We start from the raw sequence: 27848 nt of genomic DNA, 5'->3' as shown, positions 1-27848 counted from the left end.
ATATATGGAAACCCTGGTGGCGTAGTGGTTAAGAGCCACGGCTGCTAACCAAAAGGTCAGCAGTTTAAATCTACCAGGCGCTCCTTGGAAACTCTATGGGGCAATTCTACTCTGTCCTATAGGGTCACTATGAGTTGGAATCCACTCGCCGGCAACAGGTTTGGCTTTTGCTTTGGAATACCTGAGTCGTACAAACGGTTAATGTGCTCAGCTGCTAAGAGAAAGGTTGGAGGTTTGAGTCAGCCCAGACACACCTCAGAAGAAAGGCCTGAAAATCAACTTCCAACAAATCGTCCATTGAAAACCACAGGGAGCACATTTCTACTCTGACACACATGGGATCACTACGGGTCAGAATCACCTCAGCAGCAACTAGTGGTGGTAGTGGTAGTGAATATGTGCCACTGGCAGACAAAGGACGTGAGGCAACTTCCCCAGCCAATCCCTACATGTTCACTCACTCCTAACTGACATTTGATTCCAGACTAACTCTGGTGAAGCTATGGTAAATCTGATCTACCTTAAATCAAATTCACAGTGACCCTATAACACAGGGTAGAACTGCCCCACAGGGTTTCCAAGGCTGTAAATCTTTACAGAAGCAGACTGCCACATCTTTCTCCTGAGGAATAGCTGGTGAATTTGAACCGCCGACCTTTTGGTTATCAGCCAAGCACTTAACCACTGCACCACCAGGGCTCCTTTGGTCTACCCTAGTCTACCACTAATTAAGAAGGATATGTAGGACATAAGTAAAATTCTTAAACCAATCTAGAGTCCACCAAAAGAAAGATGTGGGAGCTATCCCTTAGTCTGAACCCTGTTGAGGTTCTGAATTTGAGGAATTAAATTGGCCTTCCAGGCATCTTCTGGGTTAGCTAAGAATTGATGGTAAGGAGGGAATGAGAAGGCATACACATTCACAGAGAGACGCATGAATATAGGAACTCACAGAGACACCTATACTCTCACATGGAAACATGGGTAGACTCACAGCCACCCCCAAGAACTGCCTTCTGAGTCAGCATTCTTTTGTGAATCTTCAGTGATGACTTCATTATGTATTCATTCCACAAATATGGCTTGGACATTGAACATCCACTTTGTGGTAGGTAGTAAACTGGGTTCTGCAGACCCAGAAGACCCAGAAAACAAAGACACAGCATTTATCAGAGGAGGACATGGCCGCCAAGTAGGCAATGTGAGAAGGGCCATAACAAAAGGTTGGGGGCAGCCTCAGCAAAGACCCAGAGGCAAGAGAAGGTGGCAGTCATGTCCAAGGATTTGCAAGTAGCTCATTATGGCTGGAGCTTTTATTGCCAGCAGGGAACAACGACAGAAGAAGCTGGCAAGAAGTAAGGACCAGCCTTTCAAGGATTTTGTCGAAACTGCTAATGCATTTGTTCTTTATCCTGGGGGCACAGAGAAACTTTAAGCAGGAGAATGGCATGATCAGATATATCTGTTAGAAATACCATTCTTGAGCCCCAGACACCCTTTTAACTCAGTGCTGAAGTCAATCGTGCGCTTCACCCTTCAGCCAAAGATTACACAGGCCTATAAAACAAAATGAGACTAAATGGGCACACCAGCTCAGGGGCAAGGATAAAAAGGCAGGAGGGGACAGGAAAGCCGGTAACAGGGAACCAAAGGTTGAGAAGGGGAGAGTGTTGACATGTCATGGGGTTGGCAAACAATGTCACAAAACAATATGTGTATTAATCACTTAATAAAAAAACTAATTTGCTCTGTAAACCTTTATCTAAAATACTATATATATATATATATATGTGTATCATCCTTGACATAGACTGGAGATCAGTTGAATGGGGGGAAACTGGGGGCAAGAATACCACTATGAAAGAAAGAATGAAAGCCTCATTGGAAGTAGTAGCACACAATACAATGGAGAGGGAATGAATGGGGAGGTATACTGAAAAGATAAATTGGAGAACTAACTGAAACAGTCTTGGGAAAGGGGCTCTGAGGAGAAAGATGTTGATGTGGCTCTTTTAGAACAGGATATGAATTCCAGGGACACAAAACAAAAAGTTTAAATTAGGAGAAGAGGGAAAAGTAACATAAGCAAGGAAGTTCTTTAGCAAGCCCCTCCTCTTTAACTCCTGCCCCCATCTGCTCCATGGAGGGGCAATCCCAGTGGCAGGTAGAGATGTGATGCTGGGAGAAATGCTGTGGGGGCTTTTTTGTGCTTCAGCGGGACAAAGCAACTGAAGGCAGCTCTGTGGTGCTCTCCCTTGCCATGAAGGGTCTATGTATTGCCTTGGAGCTGTGCCTCATGACTGTGGCAGTGTGGCCTGAACCAGGAGTCCAGGTCCTGACAGTTCCACATTTATTTCCATGGAAGATGATGGCATGGGTAGCAGTTGTTTGATTTTTTTTTTTTTTTTAAATCTTTCTCTTGTTTTGGAATAGAGGTTTTCACATAGTTAAAAATCAACCGTAGAAAGCAAAATCAGCTTACTAATTAATTAGCAAAATATCTAATTCTTGAAAAGCTTAACACTATTAAAAGAAGACATGATTTCCTAGAGTATTCTGTAGAATCCCTGGGTGGTGCAGTTAACACAGAAAGGCTGGAGGTTCCAGTCCACCCAGAGGCACCTTGAAACAAAGACCTGGAAATCTACTTCTGAAAAATCATCCATTGAAAACCGTATGGAGCACAGCTCTACTCTGACTCACACAGGGTCCCCATGAGTCAGGTTCAACTCAAAAGCAAGTGGTTAAGAGTATCCTTAAAAGATGCTGGCTTCATAGAGAATACCCAGAAACAGCAAGCATAAAGGCAATTGGTACATAGGTACAAACTCTAAATTTCAGTCTGAAATAGATTTCATGGAAAAATAACTGAAAAAAGAGAAATCTAAACAATTCAGAGCTTGACAAATTGATTGGTGACTTTACAAGACAGATACAATCACTGGAACATAAATCAAAATCTATCACATCTCATGGCTTTTCCACATAGAACATCTGGCAGAAAGCACACTAAATATGGTAATTCATCTGAAAAGAGATCTTTTCACTCAAACTCCTCTGCTCAGAATCTCACCCTTACTACTAGGCTTTCCCCCACCTTTTCCTCCAATTCAAAGTCCTGGTTGCCAGTGGATCCAAGGGGACAATTCTTGAGACAGAGACATCCATTCTCCTGCCCCATGAATACTTTCTGCCAAGGGGTTTTTCTGGCCCACCACATCCTTCACCAGCAATGAGTACTGTCTATCCACCAAGAAGTCTTCCTGATTTTCCTCTTTTTTTTTTTTTTTATGTTCTAGATTTTCTGCCACCAGCCCCATTTCCTAAAAATAGTAGAGAATTACCTTTAGGGTTGATTACATCTTCACACAAACTTACAACTAAACATCTTAAACCTGAGTGAGAAACTGGAGATTTTTTTTTGTCCCTCTTTAAAAATCATTCTGAATTCTCAATTTTTGTTTAGAAAACTACAATTATTTAACTAATATGCTTTTGTCCAAATGGAAGCTTTATAGAATAATAATCCTCAGAAGTGTTTTATAAATAAGGTTGATTTAAGTATTAATTTTATTGAGTACATTATTTACATTTTATTATTACTTTCTGTAAGTACTGCATTTCATTTGATTAACAGTCCATTACGATAGGAACAATGCTGAAATTGTTTGTACAATACTGTAGTTTATTACATTCAGAAACTGGACACCTTTGAAATGACAAAACCATTTCTATATGCCAAAGGCAGTATTTCATTTTAATTTATTTTAATTCTAAGACAAATATGAAAGTAATTTGAATACATTTTTAATTGGCATTTTTTTTAAAAAACATGTTTAAAAAATATTTTAAACAATGTGATATTATTGGTCCTTCTCAGGAGCTAATAGTTAATGCATACAAACTTAAGTAAATATATAATTCTGCACCATGTAATTTTTGTGAGTTTTACGCTATTGTTTTGGAATCTGGTCCATCAAGAGTAAACAACAGTAACTTGATTCATAAAATGTCTTTACAAGGGTCAGAATTTACCAAGTGAAGCAGTAATATAGATTGGAACGAAATTAGGAAAAATAAAATAAAGTCTTATACTGAGGTGGGTTTTCAAAGACTGCTCTCACAGTACTAATGCCTCTTTATGGCCTGCATAATTCTGCTGTCATAACCAAATTCATCACCTTTGGTTTATAATGATGGGTAACACTTCAACCCTAAACATTACAAAATATACCTATACCTCTCTTCTTTAAGTTTATTTAAGGGATTTGATTTAATTTAAAAAAAAAAAAATCTCAGCTATATTGATGGCATTTAATTTCACCTTTTAGAATCACGACAAAATTTAAGATGGAACTGAATACACTGATGAGTTATTCTGGAGTCTGAATCAGGCCCGCTACACTCTCCTTCTCAAACCTCAGATATTAAATGAGTCTTTGGCATTTGTTAGTTCACGGAAAACAATGTAGTTAGACTCCAATCTCACTTCCCTATAGATAATGCCCTTATTGGGTTAGGGTACTACCCTTTTGCTTCAGCTTTCATAGACGTTTGATACAAGACATTTATTTTAAAATATTTCTGGTCTTAAACTATAATTATAGACACTGTCCATTTTGTGCTCAATGTTACTTATGATTTTCTAGTGGATAAAGTTCCAGTGATCCAGGAAGCTCTGCCCACGTCACACCACTCAAGCTACTTTGCTATTGTTGCTGGGTGCCTTTAAGTTGACTCAGACTCATAGTGAACTTACCAGTTCCAAGAAGAAGAATGGTCAGAATAAGTGGTCACTCATGCAGCTGGAGGAAAGGGAAGAACTGAGAGCAAAACAGCAAACTGCCCAGGGGCCTCTGAAGAATCCTGGATAAATAACTAAAGGGATCCAGACAACTAGGCTCCTAGCACCTCCTGAGAGACAAGTCCAGACCCCAGGCACTCCAGGTATCCTTGCTCACAGCCTCCAGGTGCTAGAAGCCAGGATGAGGAAAACACCAAGATCTTAGAATTGGCCTGATTCAAGGCAGAGCCATTCTTTTCTATCTATAAAATGCACTATTCTTGGGAGTGTGGGGAGAGGAAGTCCAAATAAAAGATAGTAGGAAGTAGGAGGAAGTTGGAAATAATAATTTCTTATTAGGGAAAGACAAAGTATTTGGTGAGGAGCAGGAGAAATAGGAAAGGAGTTTTGTGACCTCCCAATTCCCAGGTCTCTTGGGCTATAATGTCTCCTCCCGAGAGATGAAAAAACCTGGCTGCCCGAATACTCCTGATTAACGGAAATGGAGGTTTTCAGAAGCGCTCCATACTCTATTTAATTTCCCCTCTCCCTGACTCTAGAAATGCTTGATTTGGCTGTGTAAAAGTAATTCTAATTATAGTGATTTACATGAACTACTTACCATTTATGCCTAATTACCTCATGGCACAATAACAATTATGCATATATTAAATGTGTCAGATTAACCTGGTTGTAAGTGCTATTTGATAACAAAAGTAAAGTGTTCATAAATGCTCATTCTTCATAGTTTCTTGCTCATATATCATGGTCATCTGCTTGTAACTCTTTCTGTTAGAGAAAATAATGTCACATATGCAGGTGATGTTGTTGTTAGGTGCCATCAAGTTGGCTTCTGACTCATAGGGATCCCACGTACAACAGAACGAAACATTGCCTGGTCCTCTCCTGTGCCATCCTCACAATCATTGCTATGTTTGAGCTCATTGTTGCAGCCACTGTGCCATTCCATCTCATCGAGGGTCTTCCTCTTTTTAGATGACCCTCTGCTTTACCCACCATGATGTCCTTCTCCAGGGACTGGTCCCTCCTGAAAACATGTCCAAAGCACATGAGACAAAGTCTTGTCATCCTTGCTTCTAAGGAACATTCTGTATATTACTTCTTCCAAGACAGATTCTTTCATTCTTCTGGCAGTCCCTGGTATGTTCTTCTTTGCCAAAGCCATAATTCAAAGGCATCAATTCTTCTTTGGTCTTCCTTATTCATTGTCCAGTGCACATACTAAGGTGCACTTGACCCAAGCCATAGTATTTTCAATTGTCTCATATGCATGCAAAAGCTGGACAATGAATAAGGTAGGTGATAACAACCTAATATTTTGCTACTTCCTTTTATTGATTAATAAATCTGGCATTTTGTGATTAAGGTGTTTTTATTTTAATATTACAGCTTATACATATGTAGAAAGTTCCTTATGAGTGCAGTGAGGGAAAAAAATGGGTCTGCCGTAATGAATGTTTTAGCATTAACATTAAAAATAAAATCAAATGCTCATGAAACCATAAATCCTATTTACCAAAATTAAGAACTCTACAAATAAAGTTTTTCTACTACTGGAAAACCTAACAGCCCAAATTTTCCTTCTCTGATAATCAGTGTTATGGATTGAACTGTGTTCCCCAAAAATTGTGTTGTAAATCCTAACTTCTACACCTGTGGTTATAATCCCATTTGGGAATGGGTTGTCCTTGTTATGTAAATGAGACATGATTAGTTTAGGGTGTGTTTTCAGTCAATCTATTTTGAGATATAAAAGAGATTTAAAAAGCAAAGCAGGGAAGCAGAAATGGGGGAAGAGAGATGCCAAGCCACATGAAGACTGCCCAGGAGCAGAAGCTCAGAAGAGAAAAGGACCTTCCTCCAGAGTCAACAGAGAAGGCCTTCCCCTAGAGCTGGCACCCTGAATTAGGACTTCTAACCTCCTAAACTGTGAGAAAATAAATTTCTGTTTGTTAAAGCCACCCATTTTTGGTATTTCTGTTATAGCAGCACAAGATAACTAAGATAGAATTTGATACTGAGAAGCAGGGGTGCTGCTCTAACAAATGCCTACAATGTGGAAGCAGTTTTGGAATTGAGTAATGGGGAGACACTGGAAGGGTTTTAAAGTGCCTAACGGTAAAGCCCAAGTTGCCTTGAAGAGACTGTTGGTAGAATTACGGATGTCACAAACAATTCTGGTGCAGGCTTGAAAGGAAGTGAGGGGAGCTATACAGAAAATGTCCATTGTCTTAGAGAATACATATGGTACGAGCAACAGAATGTTTCTAGAAATGCAGACATTAAATGTGCTTCTGGTGAGGCTTTAAAAGAAAATGGTGAACATGTGATTGGACAATGAAGAAAGGGCAGCAGTGCTTTTTATGCAGTGGCAATGAAACTCATCTGACTGGAACCATTCCTAAAGCCAACTCTTCAGACAGGGATTGGACTGGACTATAAGACAGAAAATGATACTGGTGAGGAGTGAGCTTCTTGGCTCAAGTAGACACATGAGACTATGCGGGCAGCTCCTATCTGGCAGCAAGATAAGGAGGCAGAAGGGGACAGGAGCTGGTTGAATGGACAGGGGAATACAGGGTGGAGAGAAGGACTGTGCTATCTCATTAGGGGGAGAGCAACTAGGAGTACACAGCAAAATGTATTTAAGTTTTTGTATAAGAGACTGACTTGATTTGTAAACTTTCACTTAATGCACAATAAATAAAAGAATAAATTTTTTAAAAAGGGAAAACTGATCTATATGTTAGGAATCAACATAGTAGTTATTTGAGGAAGGGGAGTGTGTAGGAATTGGGAGAAGTGGATACAAGAGGAATTTGTAGGTTATTGTAATGACCTGTTTCTTGATTTGGGTTCTGGGATGGTCACACTGAGAAAATTTATTGATCTGTACACTTATGATTTGGGTGTTTATATATGTTATACTTCAATAAAAAGTTTACATAAAAAAAACTTGTCTGAATTATGTTCAAATGTTTGGTGGAAGGTGATCTTGTAAGTGATGAACTTTATCTTGCTGAGGAGATTTCTAAGCAAGGTCTTAAAGGGGCTACATGGTTTACCCCTGCCACTTAAAGTAAAATGAGAGCGGAAAGAGACAGACTTAAAAATGAGCTGTGCAAAATGAAACAAAACTTAAAGATCTAGAAAATTCTGTTGTACAAACTAAGGACATGTGTCCTAGAATGTTCACCAAGAATGTGGCTACACATCTTTTGTTACAGAGATTAAGCCTGTGGCTGATGGAACCAACTAGCGCAGAGAAAGAACAAAAGGAGAGAACGCTGTCTGCCTCTTGGAATTCTATAGGCAGAAACAGGACAAAGGAGCTACATCTGTTGTCCTCCAAGAAAAGAAAAGAACCATCCCTGGACCAACTCGGAGATCAGTAAAACTGTTGGAAGGAGCACAGGGAGCAGAGCTGAGGCTCAGTCTCAAAGAGTGGGGCCACAGCCTCTGGGATATCAAAGGGTAAAGCCATGGCCTCCTAGGTTTCCAAGGGTCAGATCTTCACCAACTCAGTTCCAGAGTGCGAGGCTGCCATTCAGTTTGGCCAACAGGATGGGGCTGCCGCCCAAAGCTGAGGGGGCAGGGCTGCTATGCCCAAGGGGCAGAAGAATGGGTCCTGCTGGGGGCCAAGGGGGTAGGGTCATCACTCAAATGGACTACGAGAATGGGGCCACCCAAAGCCAAGGGTTGCCATCCCCGCAGGCCTGGAAGGCAGAGCTGAAGCCCAGGACCGAGGGGCCTCCACCCAGAATCCAGACAGAATGGCCAACATCCACTGCCTGGAGGGCAGGACCCTTGTCCAGATGACCCCAAAGAACAAAGGATTATTTTCAAGCCCTGAGAGCTAATGTAAATTGTTCTGCTGGGTTTTAGACTTGCTTGGTGCCCATTATTTCTTCTTGCCCTCCAATTTCTTCTATTTGTAATGGAAATATCTCCCTTGTGCCTGTTTTACCACTGTACTTTAGAAACAGATAACTTGTAATCTAGATTTTACAGGTTTGCAGATGAAGAGGAATTTTGCCCCAGGATGAAATACACCTAAAGTATCAACCATATTTGATTTAGATGATTCAGAAGATGAGATTTTGGACTTAGAGTTGATTTATGATTTTTGGATGATGTGATGGGGTGAATGTGTTTTGCATGTGGCAAGGGCATGAATTTTGGGGGCCAAAGGGTGCAATGCATTCCCCAAAAATATGTGTTTTAAATCCTAACCTCTAGGCATGTGGTTATAATCCCATTTGAGAACGGGTTGTCTTTGTTATGTTAACGAGGCAGTATTAGTGTAGGGTGTATCTTGAGTCAGTCTCTTTTGAGATATAAAAGAGATAAACAAATCAGCAGAGCAGAGACAGGTGAAGACAGAGGCCAAGCCACATGCAGACTGCCCAGCAGGAGAAGCTCACAAGAGACAAGGACCTTCCTTCAGAGCCGAGAAAGAGGGAAAGTCTTCCTCTACAAACAGCACCCTGAATTTGGACTTCTAGCCTCCTAAACTGTGAGAAAATAAATTTCTGTTTGTTAAAGCCATCCACTTGTATTTCTGTTATGTCAGCATTAGATAAATGTCATGTATATTAACTTGGTTAGGCCATGATTCCCAGTATCCTGTGGTTGTCCTCCATTTTGTGATTATAATTTTATTTTAAAGAGGATTAGGGTGAGGTTGTAAGACCTTTACCAGGTCACATCCCTGATCCAATATAAAGAGAGTTTCCCTGGGGTGTGGCCTACATCACCTTTTATCTCTCAGAGATAAAACGAAAGGGAAGCTAGCAGAGAGGGGGACCTCATACCACCAAGAAAGCAGTGCCCGGAGCAGAGCATGTCCTTTGGACCTGAGGTTCCTGCACTGAGATGCTCCCAGACCAAGGGAAGACTGATGACAAGGACCTTCCTCTAGAGCCAACAGAGAAAGCCTTTACCTGGAGCCAGCACCCTGAATTCAGACCTCTAACTTACTGGACTGTGAGAGAATAAACTTCTCTTTGTTAAAGCCATCCACTTGTGGTATTTCTGTTACAGCAGCACTAGATGCCCAAGACAGTAACTAAGATAATCGGCGTATCAGTGTTTAAGTTCAGAAGAAATCTGCCTGTGGCACCTTTCGACCTCCAAAAACTAAACCATTTATATATACGTTTTACTCAAATTAAGTTCTATGTTTGAGTCTTTTTCAATGTTTCGAAGATTTGGCAGGCTTATGATCTCTGGGACAAACACTACCACAAAGATATGTTGCTCTATCTGTGCTAAACACTTACATATGCTTTAGGATTTAACAAACGTAAATTTTCATGGGACATGTTTGAAACTCTACCTGACACATCAAATCTTCCACTGACATAAGATTATGACTATATAATAAAACCATGATTATTGCAGTGGATTAATTACTTTTGTGTGTGGCCTTTCTAGCCATGGTCTTGTAACTCCCACCTAAGTGACTGTGCAATACGGTAATGGTGACCTACAAAGGGGATTGGTCAGTTTTGCCTTAAAAGAAAGCCAATTCCAGAGCAGAGAGGAGGAGCCTACCATCACCAAGGAAGGAGAGACCAGCAGCAGAGACCCAGCAGCAGGAGATGGTGCAGTGGGCTTCCCGGCCCACAGAGAGAGAAAGCTGAGTGCCTTTGGGCAGAGAGGCCCAGGGCCAGGGAGAGGTGTACCTGCAAGCACAGCTGGGGACAGGCTATCCTGATGGAAGAACTATATCTTTGAGTGTTCCTGAGCCTGAACTGTAAATGTTACTTCCCTAAAAGAAACGCATAATGGTGAGTACTGTCTGTGAGTTCTGTGTGGCACTGCAATGAATTATCGAACCCAGTAGAGAGTGTTGTGGGAGGGACAGTTGGTGTCAGACTTAGTAAAGAGGGTGGAGACAGGACACTTGTCTGTCTTCCACCTCATAGGAATCAGCCCTGGGCTGTTGATTCTGGCTCTCCTTCCCCCTTGTGGGGTTGGAGGAGGTCAGACACCACCCTCAAGCTGTTTTTACAACAGGACAAAGAGAGAACGGTGCCTGCTTCTGCCTGCAGAAGTCAGGGCAGGAAGCTGAAAAAAGCTCCCTGTGAAGCAGGAGTTGGAAAGGGGAGATGTTATCTTTCCTGTGACCTACGTAGATACCATAAAAGGTGACACCACCCAACAAGACTAAGTGCAAGGGCAAGAAGCCCCAGCAGAATGAGGTGGTGTGCGGTGCTCCATCATCGGAGGTCAGGAAATGGTGCAGTGTGGAGGTCCAGGTGGGTGGTCTTAAAGAACCCACCAACATGTCCTTCAACAAAGAGCTATCATGTCCACATTTATCACACAAAAGGCCCTAACAGCTGTTTCATTCTAATTCTTCATCCCCCTCACTCCGACCCTAGAGAAGCCAGGCAAGCAGAGAAAGGAGGAGAACTAATCACTCCCTCTTTCCCACTGCTGATTCCTGAGTCAGGCCTGAGCTAGAGGAAGGAGGAAAGCTTTGAAGTGCATAGAAGCTTTCATTTAGACTGGGCAGCATTCTTCAAACCTAAATATGAAGTGGTTTGAATTACTGAAGGTAAATAAATGCTATGGAACACCAAGAGGTCAGGAATGGAGATCCAACAGAGCTTCTTCAAAAAAAACTGGTGGGAAAATTTCAAGCTGTTTTGTGATTGTACCCAACTGCATTTAATCCATTTTATAAAATGCTTACACTTTTAACTATTCAACCTTTAATATCACATAAACCTCACCTTTGAAAAAAGACCCTCTGCCTCTATACTGTATCCTTTAAGGTCCTCATGTAATTTCTGCAAACACTGCATGACTTTTCTTTGATGTTCATCATCCTTTAGCTCATGGGCTTTGATCAGAAAGTCATAGTGGTCCAGAGGTCCATGGCAAACAGCCAAAGCTTTCAAATAAGCCTCTGTCGCAGCAGTTAGGGGCACACTCTCAGATGTCTGAACTGTATAGGCTGTAAACAAAAGTACACATAAAATTTTAGACTTTCTTAAATGAAGATCTTTCACAATGTTCTACATATGTTTCTTAATGGCCACATTCAAGCTTTTCAACAGCTGTAAGTGTATATATTTGGGCAGTTTTTGTAAATACCATTTTTATAAAATAATACAAAATATATTTTGCACAGTAAACCTATTTAGAATTGTTTCACTTTAATGGAAGGAAATAAACCCCAAAACCATGAACTATAATTGTAATCCCTCTCCTAAGAAGCCTGGCAAGCTATAGACTCTCTGCTTTGCCTCCACTCCATTAGATGAGCCACCTGCGTTTACCAGAGCCTTCCCAAAACCAGGGATGGTGTCTTTCTTTGAGTAAGGCCTATTCCTGGTTCTGATGCACCAAGGCAGAGACTAGTCACAAACAATTTTCTACTGCAGTTTTACTCTCTATTCAAAACAACACAACATTCAAATATTACCACATTGATGTCAGCTCTCTGTTTATGAGATTTCTTCCCTTTTCCATAACCTTTTGAGGGCTGAACACAGAGGGCGAGGACACAAGGGGTACCTGTTTAAATGATGGGTGGTGTTCTGATCCTTCTTATAGCCTTTCCTAGGTCAGAAATGATTGCTTGTGGTGACTTCCAATCATAATTCCATTCCTTATCTGGGGTAGGTTCAATGACCAGGTAGGCTCATTGTTTAAGAAACAATAATAAACATGAGCAAACTGGCACATTTTTTAGAGAAAGATTTCTCAAAGGTACTTTGAGAGTATTTCATTTATTTCACTGAATACCATGTTTCCTTTGTTGCAATAATAAGAAAATTATTTACTAAGGAGAAAATTAACAGTCACAATGTTATTTCCATCTTTTTCCCAAGAGAGGAGAAAAATCATTGAATAAGCCAATGTTCAGGATGGGGCAGGGCTGTCTTCCAATATTTATTCTCCTTTTCTGAAGAGAAATTTTTAACTGGGCATGTGACTGCCCAGTTAAATATTATATTTTCTGGCCTCTCTTGCAGCCAGGTATGGTCATGTGGCCAGGTTCTAACTAATGAGACGTGAGCAGAAATGTGTAGTCTTAGTCTACATCCTTAAAGGGAAAGAACAAATTCCCCTCTTCCTTTTCCTCACCACCCCCAATGGAATGAAAGCGTGATGACAGCAGCTGGACAAGCAACTAGGTGACAAGATGCACACAGAACGCTGAGCAAGGCAGAGCAACAAGATAGACAGAGCCTGATTCCCTAACAACACGGTGCAGCCAAACCAGCAACACCTGGATTTTTATGTAAAAGAATAATAAACTTCCATTTTGCTTTTAAAGCAGCACATTTTGGGGTCTCTTTGTTACAGAAGCCTCTTTTGTACCCTACTACTACTACAGGAGGCTCAAAATGACTACCCGCCTGTCAGTTTGTCATACTGTGGTGGCCTGCATGTTGCTGTGATGCTGGGAGCTATACCACCAATATTTCAAATACCAGCAGGGTCAACCATGGTGGATGGATTTCAGCAGATCTTCCAGGCTAAGACAGGCTAGGAAGAAAGGCCTGGTAATCTACTTCCAAAAATTAGTCAATGAAAACCTTGTGGATTACAATTCTTCGGCTTGCTTGCTTTAAACTCATCATTAGGAGGGATTTATCAATAGAAGAGGACATCATGTTTGATGAAGTAGAGGTCTAATATGGTCGAAGGAGACGCTCAGCAACATGAACTGACACAATAGTCACAACAATGAACTTGAACTGCTGGTGACTATAAGGATGATGCAGGACCAGGGAACATTTTGTTCTATTGCACATAATGTCAACATGAGTCAGAGCTGGCACAAGGGAAGCTAACAACAACGACAACAAGGCCTACAAAAGAGAATCTGACCATGGGTCTCCTGGAACACTGGGCCTCATAGTTCACTAAGCTGGAGGTATAGATTCGGGGTCCCTAATGGTACCCAGCAATTTGTCATTTTTTTTTTTTAACTATTTTATGGTGTTTTATGTGAAAGTTTACACAGCAAATTACTTTCCCATTTAACAACTTTTATACAAATTTTTCCGGGACATTGGCTACAATTTTCACAATGTGTCAGAATTCTCGTTATTTCCATTCTGTTCATTCTGTTTCCATTAATCTAGCTTCTAGGAAGCATTGAAAGAAGATGGAAGGAATACACAGAGTCACTGTACCAAAAACAACTGATTGGTGTTCAACCATTTTAGGTGGTAGTATATGACTAAGAACCAATGGTACTGAAGGAAGAAGTCCAAGCTGCACTAAAGGGAATGGTGAAAAATAAGCCTCCAGGAAATGATGGAATACATTTTATATGTTTCAACAAACAGATGCAGTGTTGGAGATGTTCACTTGTCTATGGCAAGAAATTTGGAAGACAGCTTCCTAGCCAATCTACTGAAGAGATCCATATTTGTCCCCATTCCAGAGAAAAGTGATCCAACAGAATGCAGAAATTATCAAACAATATCATTAATATCACATGCAAGTAAAATTTTGCTGAAGATCATTCAAAAGCCATTGCAGCAGCACATGGCTAGGGAACTGCCAGAAATTCAAGCTGGATTCAGAAGAGGATGTGGGACAAGGGATATCATTGCTGATATCAGGTGGATCCTGGCTGAAAGCAGAGAATACCAGAAAAATGTTTACCTATATTTTAGTGACTATGCAAAGGCATTCAACTGTGTGGATCATAATATATTATGTATAACATTGCAAGGAATGGGAATTTCAGAACACTTCATTGTACTCATGAGGAACCTGTGTATAGACCAAGAAGCAGTCATTTGAACAGAAAAAGGGGGATACTGTGTGATTTAAAGTCAAGAAAGATGTGTGTCAGGGCTGTATCCTTTCACCACACTGATTCAATCTGTATGTTGAGCAAGTAATCCAACAAGCTGGACTATATGAAGAAGAACACAGCATCAGGATTGGAGGAGGACTCATTAATGACCTGCAATATGCAGATGACGCAACATTGCTTGCTGAAAGTGAAGAGGACTTGAAGCACTTTCTGATGAAGATCAAAGACTACACCCTTCAGTATGGATTATACCTCAACATAAGAAAACAAAAATCCTCCTAACAGGACCAATAAGCAACACTATGATAAATGGAGAAAAGATGGAAGTTGTCAAAGATTTCACTGTACTTGAATCCACAATCAGCACCCACGGAAGCAGCAGTCAAGAAATCAAATGACGTTATTGTGTTGGGCAAATCTGCTGCAAAAGACCTCTTTAAAGCGTTAAAAAGCAAAGATGTCACTTTGAGGACTAAGGTGCTCCTCACCCAAGCCATGGTATTTTCAATCTCTTCATGAAAAGCTGGACAATGAATAGGAAAGGCCAAAGAATTGATGTGTTTGTATTATGGTGTTGGCAAAGAATATTGAATATACCATGGGCTGCCAGAAGAACAAACAACTCTGTCTTGCAAGAAGTACAGCCAGAATGCTCCTTAGAAGGATGTCGAGACTTCATCTCACATACTTTGTTCAGTCCTGGAGGGGAGCAGTCCCTGTAGGAGGACATCATGCTTGGTAAAGTAGAGGGTCAGCAAAAAAGAGGAAGGCCCTCATGAGATGGATTGACATGGTGGCTGCAACAATGGGCGCAAGCATAACAACGATCGTGAGGATGGCACAGGAACGGGCAGTGTTTCATTCTGTTGGCCATAGGGTTACTACGAGTCAGAACCCACTCTATGGCACCTAACAACAACATATATATATACTAGGTCCCTGGGTGATGTGGCATAAACTGCTTGCGCTCAGCTACCAACTGAAAGGTTGGCAGTTTGAATCCACCCACTGGCGCCACAGAAGAAAGGCCTGGAAATCGACTTCTGTAAGATTACTGTCATTGAAAACCCTATAGAGGATGGTTCTACTCTGAAACGTGGGTTCGCCATGAGTTGGAATCGACTTGATGGCAATGGGTTTGGTTTTTGTTTGGATGTTGTCTTAGTTATCTAGTGCCGCTTTAACAGAAATGCCACAAGTGGGTGGCTTTAACAAATAGAAATTTATTTTCTCACAGTCTAGGAGGCTAGAAGTCCAAATTCAGGGCGTCAGCTCCAGGGGAAGGCTTTCTCTCTCTGTCAGCTCTGGACAAAGGTCCTTCTCATCAGTCTTCCCCTGGACTAGGAGCTTTTCCATGCAGGAACCCCAAATACAAAGGATGTGCTCTGCTTGTGGAGCTGCTTTCTTGGTGGTATGAGGTCCCCCTGTCTCTCTGCGCACTTCTCTTTTATATCTCAAAAGAGATTGGCTTAAGACACTATCTAATCTTGTAGATCTCATCAATATAACTGCCACTAATCCATCTCATTAACATCATAGTGATAGGATTTACAACACAGGAAAATCGCATCAGATGACAAAATGGTAGATAATCATATAATACTGGGAATCATGACCTAGCCAAGGTGACAGCTATTTTGGGGGGACACAATTCAATCCATGACAGACATATACGGATGTAAATGCTGGACAAAGAACACTAGATTCAATCATATTAAATGCCATGTATTTCACTTATTTACCTTCTTATATTCTGTCTTCCCACTAGAGTCTATGCTCTTTGAGGGCAATGCTTTTTGTCTGTTTTGTATCCCCAGTGAGTGGTACCTGGTACATGGTAGGTGCTTATTAAATATTTCTAGAATCCTCTCCATTTTCAGATATATCATCCTCTTCATTAGCCATCTCTGTCCTATATCATAACCTTCCCCTTGCTATTAGCTCCTTCCCATCAGTTCAGCCCATCCCCATCTTTAAAAGAATAAAACAATAACAACCATACCAACAAAACCTCCTTGACCCCACAGTCGTGGGCCATCTGCCTTTTCTCCTCCCCTTCACAGCCAAACCACTTGAAAGAGTTGCCTTTACTCTTGTGGCCACTTCCTCACATCCTGTTCACTTCTGAACCTCTATGATCTGGCTTTACTAAGACAGTCTCTGCCAAGGTCACCCAAAGCCCACTGTCGCCAAATCCAGTCGCTATTCCTCAGTCCTCATATCCCTGTTTAGAAACGTAAAATATCTTAAGCTTAAAAGTTATTCACAGGGCCTGTGGCAACAGAGGAAGAAAAAGAGTTGGGAATAGAAGGAGGATATGGAATGTGTGGCTAATTGCCTCCATGAACAACTGCCTCATTTGCCATGAAACCAGAGGAACTGCATGGTGTATGACTACCATTACTGAACATTTTGATCAAAGACTCCAAAGAAGAATCCTGATCAAAAGGGGGAAAATGCAGAACAGAATTTCAAATCCTCACAGAATCCAGACTTAGTAAAGCCATGGAGGCTGGATGAAGTCCCTGAAACAACTACCCAAGATAATCTTTAAACCTTAAACCAAAAATACCCCCTGAAGTATTCTTACAACAAAACAATAGTTTGGCTTAACTAATAAAAAATGGTCTGCCTTGAGCATTATGTTCTTTCAAGAACTATCTATATAGGATCAAAATGACAACAGCAGCTTGAAAGATTAGATAGGAACCTTAGGGGGCAGTGAGTTTATGTTAATGGGGAGTATAAACTCAGAAAAGAAGGGTGAGAATCGTTGCACAACTCGACAAATGTAATCAATATCACTAAATCGTACATGTAGAAACTTGAATTGGTGTATGTTTTGCTGTGCATGTTCTCAACAACAACAAAAAAAGTTATTCATGGGACATATCAGAACTGAGGATAAAATACATTGTTTCTCGTGCTTCTTAGGGCAATCATACTAGACCAAATGAGTAACACCTGCCCAAAAGCAATGACAAGAAGACAGGAAAAGACAGAAAAAAGGACGACAGAAACGGGGAGCCCAGGGTGGGGAAGGGGAGAGTGTTGACACATTGCGGGGACTGCAACCGATGTCACAAAACTGTGTATAAATTGTTAAATGAGAAACTAGTTTACTCTGTAAACTTTCACCTAAAGCACAATAAAAAAAAATGCATTGGTTCTCTTGGTACGTGCCTTTTGAGACACTAAAAGTTCTTCACTTACAATTTTTTTTTCTTACTAATTCAATATCTTTATTCAGTAATATATACTTCATTCCCAATGTTCAGAAAAGAAAACCAAAGTGCACCGAAGACCAATTCAGCTAGGCATCAATTCAGCTAGGAAGCAGAGAGACGAAGAGAGTCAGTCAGACAAGATACTCAAGGCTGAGAGGATGGCCAGTTTAGGCCTGGATAGCAGCTGTATAAACTGAAACACAAAAGACTTTTCAAAAGCCGCACTAAATTAAGTCTGTTACTACATCAGTGTACACAAATTATGGGATGCTGCTGCCATATTATTTTGATTTGTATTAATTTGTCTTATTGTACTCCAAATGGACAGTGGGAAACTGAAGTCCCACACAGTAATCTACAAACATAAACGCAAGATTTTTAGAGGCCCCAAAATTTGCACCATTCTTTCTAATCCCTCAAGTTTGTACTTTATGTCATCACCTTCTCCTAAACTAGGTTCTGGGGATGACCCACTGAACTCCACAGCCTACTTGCTATAAGATATATAATATCTTGATGTCCTACAATCTCATAAAATTACTTGAATAATCTATTATGACTTCCTAGATAGTATTTTAATAATTACTTCTGTTTAGTTTTACCTTCCCCATGGGGGAAAAAATAACGAATTTCTGCAGGCTTTCCACCAGTTCTTAAGTTTTCATCTTAAAACATAAGTTCAGAAGAAATAAAAATCTTCTGAAGTTCTGCAGCCCTGAAGTCTATACTTGTATACGCCACTTAACTCCCTACAGTAACAACAGAATAAACCGCAGTAGCTCTGCTCTTCTTAATGCTACTTGGTAGGCTACAATGTAAAAAGAAAAGGCAATACAACAACACAATCAAAAAAGAAATTAGACAAAAATGAATTGTTACTAATTGCCCTAACATGAACTGGTATAAAACCACAGGTTCTTTTTTCAACAGTCTTTCTTAAAGTCAATGACAAGCTTATGAGGATATGAGGGAGATGTCTGTGAAACTCCTGAAATTAAAAAGATTATGATCATCCTCCAAAAATGTCATTGAAAACAACAAATAAATTAAAGATCATAATTACAATATAAGGAGCAAATATTTGCATTAACATATTATCCATGGGTACCTATATAGCAGACACTTTACATATGTTATTCCATTTTTTTCCCAATGACTTGATGGGATAGGTATTATTATTCCCATTTTATAGATGAGAAACTGAGGCTGAGAGTGGACAAGTGACTTGCCCAATGTCACACAGTTGGTCAACGGTCAAGCTAGGATAGGAACCAAAATATATCTTATTTTTTTAAAATTTTATTCTTAAACTCCATGCTATTCTGGCTCAATATAGTACCTTACAAGTATACAGCGCTTTATACATATCATAGTCGTTCCTTATATGATATTTATGTATGACAACTTTTCTCAATTGCAAATGCTGGCCAAATATTTGCATATAAATATTCTAGTGCATTATTCGTAAATAATCAACCAAGTAACTAAGAAGAATGAAAGGAAATAGTGCTTCCGTTAAATCTTTCTTTTGAATAAACATAAATGATGGAGTCAATATAAGTGCATTTCATTTAAAAAAGAAAGAAAAGTGTGTGTGTGCGTGTATTTATGTGTATTTTTTCTGAAGCAAGACCACTAAATGTATTATAGCCTTCATCAGATTTTCAAACAAGTCTATGAATAAAAACAGGTTAAGAACTACTGTTTTAAAAATAATTGCCAAAATTTAAGAGTTTTGGAAGAAAATATCTATTGATAGCACTTCACATGCATTGAGTGCCTACTATATGCCAGAGACTAGGTTAAGTGACTTAACACAATTATTTCATTTAATCCTCACAATAAACCTATTATACAAATAACAAAAAAAGCCTTGGAAACATGTGTGTGTTCACTCATTCACAATGTCTCAAATACTATTTCTGTCACTGAGAGAAAAGCACTAAACAGAAGAAATTCCTTTCCTTATGAAACCTGCACTCCAGTCAGGGGGAAGACAGAAAAAAAATACACAAGAAAATATCAACCAAACAATAGCTAATAATGACAACAAACTAAAAAAATACATCTCCTAATCTTATCTCATCACGAAAAAGCATCAAAGAAAACCAAATTGAGACATTATTCTGTAAAATAATGGGCTTGTATTTTTCAAAAATATTCACGTCAAGAAAGGAAAAAAAAAAAAAAAAAGGCCAAGGATCTGTTCCAGATGAAAGGAGACAAAAGAGGCATGACAACCAAATGGAATGTGTGATCCTGGATTGGCTCCTTAGGACAACTGACAAAACTGAAATATGGCTATAAAAAAAATATAGATCACATAAATCAAACCCAAACCAAACCCAGTGCCGTCGAGTCGATTCCGACTCATATTCCGACTCATAGCGACCCTATAGGACAGAGTAGATCACGTAAAAGTATTACATAAATGTTAATGTTCCTGTACTTGATAACTTTACTGTGGTGATGGAAAAGATTATCCCTGTCCTTACGAAATATATGAAGGGGTAAAGGGCAAAAATAAAAATGAAATATCAGGTAGGGCTAAGTGTATTGATGAAAATAAGAGATGGATATGCTAGGGCCTCTGACCAGTCACATGCCCGTCCCCAAGGAAATTAATAGACATACAGAGCCTCTAGCCCCAGGCCAGGCCTACTGAATGAGAATTTGGATTTTAACCAAATGCCCACGGGTTTCATGCACATTAAGGTTTGAAAAGTACAACATTAAGTACCAGGAAAAGCCTTTCTTTGGAAGTGACATTTAAGTTGACACCTGAATGCTATGAGTCAGCCATTAAGAAGATCTAAGCAAAAAACATCCCAAGTAGAGGGAACAGATGGGGCAAAAACCCTAAAATGAAATGAGCTTTACCTTTCTTAGGGAGAGAAAGAAGGCTTACGTGGCTGATTCAAATAAGTAAGTCAGAGTGTTAAAACAATATGAGGTTGGAGTGAAAACCAAGAGCCCGAGGGGTCTTGTAAGCCATGGGAAGTAACGTGGATTTATAAGTAAGATTGAGAAGAAGTAGAAAGAAGGCTTTGACAGGGATGTGATAAAATTTTTTTCTTTTTTTAAAGATTACTCTGTTTTTAGAAAATAGAATATAAGAATGCAAAAGTGGAGGCAGAGATGGGTGAATTGTATAGTATGTTACCTATATCTCAATAAAGTTTTTTTTTTCTTAAGCGGAAGCAAAGAGACCAGCTAGGAGACAATTATAATAGTCCAGTTCAGAGACGTCTGTAATTTGAACCTGAGAGTTAGCACTGCAGGTTAAGTAAACTGACCAAGACCATGTAGCTAATAACAACAGCAGCAATAATTGCTACCTTTTACTGAGCGCTTACTAAGTTCCGGGTACTTTTGTAAGTTCTTTACATGTATTAACTCACTTGATGTTCACAGCAACCCCCTGAGGTAAGTACTAAAAGCATCCCTAATTTAAAGCTGAGGAAACTGAGGCACAGTGAGGCTATGTACACATTCCCATACCTAGAGCTTGCAAGTAGCAAAGCCAGCATTTGTACCCACATGTATAGTAGGGAGGCAGGATGAAACAGTGGAAGAAGCATGGGTTCCTCTCCTGGCTCTACCATTTTGACTCTCAATCATGGCAATGCCATTCTTCATGGCAGATTGGTAATGTGATCTCCATTTTGGCCAATGATGCATGAAAGGAAGTCTGCTTCTGGCAAAGTTTCCTCCATTGCAATTAAAAAGGGGACTAGGACAGAGATTCACCTCTTCCTACCTTTGTACTTTTACCTGTGAAATCGGAATGCCTGAAACTGCTACAGTCATCTTAAAAACGTGAGGGAAAACATTGCTGACTCATGGAGGACAATCATAATCTTAACATAAATCATAAAGCTTAATTGTATTGACACTGTTTCCATGGAGCTGGAGTGATAATGTTGTTAGGTGCCACCTAGTCAGCGCCAACTCACAGTGACCCTATGTACAACAGAACGAAACATTGCCCAGTCCTGCACCATCCTCATAATCGTTGTTATGTTTGAGTCCATTGTTGCAGCCACCGTGTCAATCCGTCTCATCAAGGGTCTTTCTCTTTTTCACTGACCCTCTACTTTAAAGCCTGATCTCCTTCTCCAAGGACTGGTCCTTTCTGATAATACGTCCAAAGTACATGAGATGAAGTGATAACAACAAAGGGAAAATGTGGCTTTTGTGTTCTTTGGTGCTTTGAATAGGGCTGGGTTTTCTAATCCTAAACATAAATCAAAAAGCCAAACCAGCTGAACTGAGTAGAATTGTGCTCCATAGGGTTTTGAGTGGCTGCGACCTTTCAGAATTGATAACCAAAATGCTGGCAGTCCAAATACACCAGCTGCTCCTATGGGGGGAGTTCTGTTCTGTCATATAGAGTGGCTATGAGTTGGAATTGACTCGACGGCAATGAGTTTGGTTTTTCTGTTGTTGTTGTCGATCTTTCAGAATCAGATTGCCAGGCCTTTCTTCTGAGGTGCCTCTGGATTGGTTCGAACCACCAGCCTTTCAGTTAGTAGCCCAGTGCTTAACCAATTGCACTACCCAGGGACTCTTATTCTACACATAGATGGAAAAAGCAGTTAAAAATATCTTAGAGATATTCTTTAAAGACTTAGGTAAATGGTGGACAATATTGCTTCAATAGAAAATGAACAGTTTCCCTTGAAGAAATATGTTATTTTAAAGTTTTTCTTCATCCTCAAGGTTTTTTGTCTTAATACTTGCGGTTATTTTTTGAGAACTCATCTCCAACTTCATATTCAAAACTAGTGAAGATGTAGTTTAATACGCAGAAACTTTACATACAACTTGTCGGGGACACAATTTTTCTGTATAAAGGGGTTCAGCTCGAAAACATTCTGTAAAGATTTTTCAGCTCAAAAACATCCTATGATTAAAGAACAGAATTGAAGATATGCAAGATGATAAAACACGCCCATAAAAACTTAAAGATTTTCCAAGGTGAAAAAAAAACTATATTTTTGCATTACTCATTCCTGGACAGTTGTATATTCATAAATATTCAATAAAATGTGTGATGAATCTGGTACTTCAAGCATTATGTGTGAAACAACGGCCTCAAGTACCTTGAGACCAGAAGAACTAGATGGTCCCCGAGTTAACCACTGCCAACTCATCCGGCCAAGGACTCAATAAATGGTTCCAGATAGAATGGAAAAAAATGTAGAACAAAACTCAAATTCCTAAAAAAAATAAGGTCAGACTTACTGGACTGCTAAAAACTGGATGAATCCCCGAGATTATCGCCCTGGATACCCTTTAAACTTGGAACTCAAACCACTCCCAGAGGTCACTTTTCAGCCCAAAGATAGATTGGCCCATAAAATAAATAATATCACTCATGAGTACTGTGCTCCTCTAAATAATCACCTTAATGAAGCTAAATGGTAAACATTTTCCCTAGACCAAACAGGAGATGGTAAGGGGGGGACTTGGAAGCAAGATTAGGGGAAACAGAACAACCAGAATGGAAATAATGAGAATGCTAATATATTGTGAAAAATGTAACCAATGTTGCTGAACAATATGTACAGAAATTGTTAGATGAGAACCTAATTTGCTGTGTAAACTTTCACCAAAAAAATTAACTTTCACCAAATAAAATATTTTTAAATAAATAAATAAAGCATTATGTGTGTTTAGTATGATTAAGGAAGTTATACGAAACCAACAGGGGTGTTTATGTAACCCAAGAGCCATACACTATATGTTCATTTTAACAGCTTAAGGTTTTCTTTGAAAAACTTGGATTCATTTGAAAATTCATGATTGATAGAACTCTGAAAGATAAGTAAAAAAAAAAGCTAACTTTAAGTGCCTACCATGTCCTCAGCACACAAACAGCACTTACTATGTAGTATTTTAATCCTCAAAAAAAAAATCTGAGGTAGATATTATTACTCCTTCCAGATGAGGAAACTAAAAGGTTAGGAAACGTAGGTAAATGGGCAACCCAGGGTCTGAAGCTAAATGACCCAAAATCACCAGGAAGCCTCTCTCATTAAAACAACCACAATGCCACACAGCAGTGAAGGCCCTGCTCCCATTCATAGTAGCCAGGAAACAGAAGACCAAAACATAAATCTCTCTCAGGTACCTAAAGTATGTGAGTCTCCTGAAGCAACCCACTCCAGCTGGGTCTCTACCTCAGACCCTAATAGAGCTCTGCCCTGCCTCCATTATAAGATCAACCTGCCTCTTCTAATAAATAAGGTTCTTCTAAATAACCACCAGCACCACCAGTTTTTTTCTATTAAAAGCACAACATTTAAGTGCTAGAAGAAATTATTTTCCATATAAATCTAAAAGCCCTTACAGAGACAAGGGCCAAAGTGGCAGAGAAGTCAGACACTTCCAGTGGTCCCTCTTATAACAAAGACCTGAAAAAACAAGTGAATTGATTATATATGACAATCTAGGAGCCCTGAACATCAAAGGCAAAGTTGAGGAATTGGACCAAGCGGCAGTGGGAGAGAGAGATGGTTCAGAAGCAGTGAGTAGTTGCAAGACATGGCCTGGCAAGAACTGGCACCCCACAGGTCAGAACTGCTGGTGCCATCAAGGTGAGGCAAGAAGTGGCATTCAGGACACATTTTCCACATTGGGAGAGACCAAGCAGTGGAGAGTCCCTGCACACCTCCAGAATCAGTGAAAAGGAGGTGCAATCAACAAAAGATAAGTATTTGCATCTACTCTACCACGCAGACCAAAAAACACCACTTTGGAAAAAACTCTCTTCCATTTAGCTAACCCCTCCCTGCTCTGCACCAGGCTCCAAGCCGGCTTCAGTGATAGCCGGTTTCCCTTAACTGGAAGTAGGACCTGTCGTGTGCCCTAAGCCATCCTCCCAGCCTTGGAGAAGGAATAAATTAACAAACAGGGGGAAAAAATAATCTGCCAGCTCCCCTAAGCTGGGAACTCAGGGCAGAAACAGCTGCTTTGCCTAGGCAGAAGCATAATGGGTCCATGGACTCTGAGTGCCTCTCAGCCCTGCATAGACCTGTGTGGGCCCATTTCAACAGCATAGGCCCTCATGAGCACACTACAACAGGGTATATACCTGAAGTCTAAACTTCAACTGTTTCAGCTATATAGTGGAGAGGCAGGTTCCTGATGTTTCGCGCTACTCTTCCTGTTAAGCAGGGTCCTTCTTTCTTCCTTCCTCTACCCACATCAGGGGCCTGAGGACTGGTGGCTTCACCCATGCCACCTACCCACCCTCAACAGGGGTCCAAAGATAAGTGGTACCTCCCAATCCTTACAGCCAACAGCATTGGGTGCCCACAGTCTGGCTGCAAAACCCACCCACCTAGGCACTCTAGGAAACAGAGACATGCTTTTCTCACAAACACTAGAGGTGGTTGTCAGTCCCCTGCCTTGCTCAGAGTGTGGCCCCCTACTGCAGCCAGATACCTGTGCCTAGACCAATCACCCCTGCTCATCTAAGACTGTAGGTGACAGCCTGTACCACACATGTGGCGACCAACTACCTGGACACCTGAGCTGAATACATACAAGAAAAGTAAATGGACTCCTGGGCTCATATACCTAGTAACAGCTCTAACCACCTGGTGACAGGACGTTAGAGCTTCAAAGGCACCAATAATCAAACTACCTTACTTGAGCAGCCTATTTGGGTATATCAAAACAAAACAAGAAGCTAGAACACAGTAAGCAACATAAAATAAATACAATAACTTGTTGATGGCTCGGAGACAACAGTCAATATCAAATCACATGAAGAAGCAAAACACGATGGCTTCAGCAAGCTCACAAAACTAAGAATCAAGAAATTTTCCAGATGAAGAAAACTTCCTGGAACTACCAGAGGTAGAATACAAAAGATTAATATACAGAACTCTTCAAGAGATCAGGAAAGGAGATCACGCAAAATACAGAATAAGTCAAGGAATGCAGAGACATAGCATTACAGAACCTTAAGAAGATTAGAGAAGAGCATAATGACAAATGTAATAGGCTGCAAGAATCCATAGAGAGACAGCAAACAGAAATTCAGGAGATTAACAAAATATCAGAATTAGATGATTCAACAGAAAGTCAGAGAAGCAGAATTGAAGCAATGGAAGTCAAAATTAGTGAGACTGAAGATAAAACGCTTGACAGCAATGTATTTGAGGAAAAATCAGATAATTTTTTTAAAATGAAGAACCCCTAAGAATTATGTAGGACTCAGTGAAGAGAAATAACCTATCAGTGACTGGAGTACCAGAGTGGGAGAGGGGGACATAATAGAAAATACAGAGAAAATTATTGAAGATGTATTGGCAACAACTTCCCTGATACCGTGAAAGATGAGAAGATATCTATCCAAGATGCTCATCAAACCCCACACAGGGTAGATCCTAAAAGAAAGTCACCAAGACATATTGCAATCAAACTTGCCAAAGCCAAAGATAAAAAATTTTAAGAGAAGCTAGAGATAAACAAAAAGCCACCTACAAAGAAGAATCAGTAAGACTAAGCTCAGACTACTCAGCAGAAACCATGCAGGCAAGAAGGCAATGGGATGACTTATATAAAGCCTTGAAGGAAAAAAATTGCCAGCCAAGAATTATATATCCAGCAAGGCTGTCTCTCAAATATGAAGGTGAAATTAGGACATTTCCAGATAAACAGCAGTTTAGAGAATTTGCAAAAACCAAACCAAAATTACAAGAAATACTAAAGGGAGTCCTCTGGTTAGAAAATCAATAACATCAGATAACAACTCAAGACCAGAACACAGGACAGAGCAACCCAATATCAACTCAGATTGGGAAATCACAAAAATAAATCAAAGCTAAAACACTCAAAACAGGGAAACAGACATCATTATGTAAAAGACGACAACATTAAATCAAAAAAGAGGGACAAAAAATGTAGTCATAGATCTTTTGCATGGAAAGGAAGTCAAGGTGATATAAAGAAATAAAAGTTTGGTTTAAACTTAGAAAAAATGGGGTAAATTTTAAGGTAAACACAAAGGAAAATAACAATCCTACACATCAAAATAAAAAAACAAGAAAATAAAGACTCAGAAAATACAAAAGCAATAACAATGAAAAAGTAAAAAAACAATATATAAACAAAAACTACTTAGCACAGAAAATTAAGTGGAAAAAAGAAACTATCAACAACACAAAAAAACAGATACCAAAATGATAGCACTAAACCCATACCTACCCATAATTACGCTGAATGTAAACAGGCTAAATGCCTCAACAAAGAGACAAAGAGTGGCAGAACGGATTAAAAAACACGATCCATCTATATGTGGCCTACAAGGTACACACCTAAGACTCAAAGACACAAACAAGCTAAAACTCAAAGGATGGAAAAAAAAAAAATCAAACAAACCACAATCAAAAAACAACAGCAGTTCTTGAAGGCAGGGCCAAGATGGCGGAATAGCCAGATGCTTCCAGCAATCCCTCTTACAACAAAGACCCGAAAAATCAAGTGAAACAAGTATATTTATGACAAGCCAGGAGCCCTGAACATCAAAGGAAAAGTTAGAAAACAGACTGACTGACAGGGGGAGACAGAGGCAGTTCAGAAGCAAAGAGGAGTTACCGGACCTGAATCGCTGGGATCCCTCAGGCACCGTTCCCAGGAGCCGCTGTGGTGGGCTGGTAGTAGTGTCCGGCTGCAGTTTCCTCAGGGAGAAGCAGCCGGCCGCACAGCCAACTCACACCTCCAGAATCAGAGAAGAAAAGCACACTCAGCAAAAGCTAAGTACTTGTATATATTTTACCATGGCCCCCACCCCCAAGCTGGCTTCAGTGGCTGTTGATTTGAATGTGCTGAGCCATGCTCCTGGCCTTGGAGAAGGAATAAATTCACGTCAGGGGGAAAAGATAATTTCCCACCTCCACTCACCTGGGGAGCTCAGAACAGAAGTGGCTCCTGTCCAGGCATAAACTGTCTGTGGACTTTGAATACCTCTCCCCCCCTACATGGACCTGTGTAGGCCTACTCCAGG

At 40.2% G+C, this 27848-nt stretch overlaps 1 protein-coding gene across 3 annotated transcripts in view; it reads right to left on the bottom strand.

Moving 5' to 3' along the window:
• AFG1L (AFG1 like ATPase) overlaps positions 1–27848 on the bottom strand; it is a 244257-nt gene that overhangs the window by 189423 nt on the left and 26986 nt on the right. For 2 of the 3 annotated variants that reach the window (XM_049896561.1, XM_049896642.1), the window contains exon 2: positions 11548–11771. The exons of the other annotated variant lie outside the window; for it this stretch is intronic. In XM_049896561.1, coding sequence (XP_049752518.1) covers positions 11548–11771 — 224 coding nt within the window. The remainder of the gene's footprint in view (positions 1–11547; positions 11772–27848) is intronic. 3 annotated transcript variants of the gene reach the window in all.

This window comes from Elephas maximus, chromosome 1 (assembly GCF_024166365.1).
Source record: "Elephas maximus indicus isolate mEleMax1 chromosome 1, mEleMax1 primary haplotype, whole genome shotgun sequence".
In the NCBI taxonomy this organism is placed as follows: Eukaryota; Metazoa; Chordata; class Mammalia; order Proboscidea; family Elephantidae; genus Elephas; species Elephas maximus.
The sequence above is the reverse complement of the archived record's forward strand: the minus strand, read 5'-3'. Positions and strand labels throughout refer to the sequence as shown.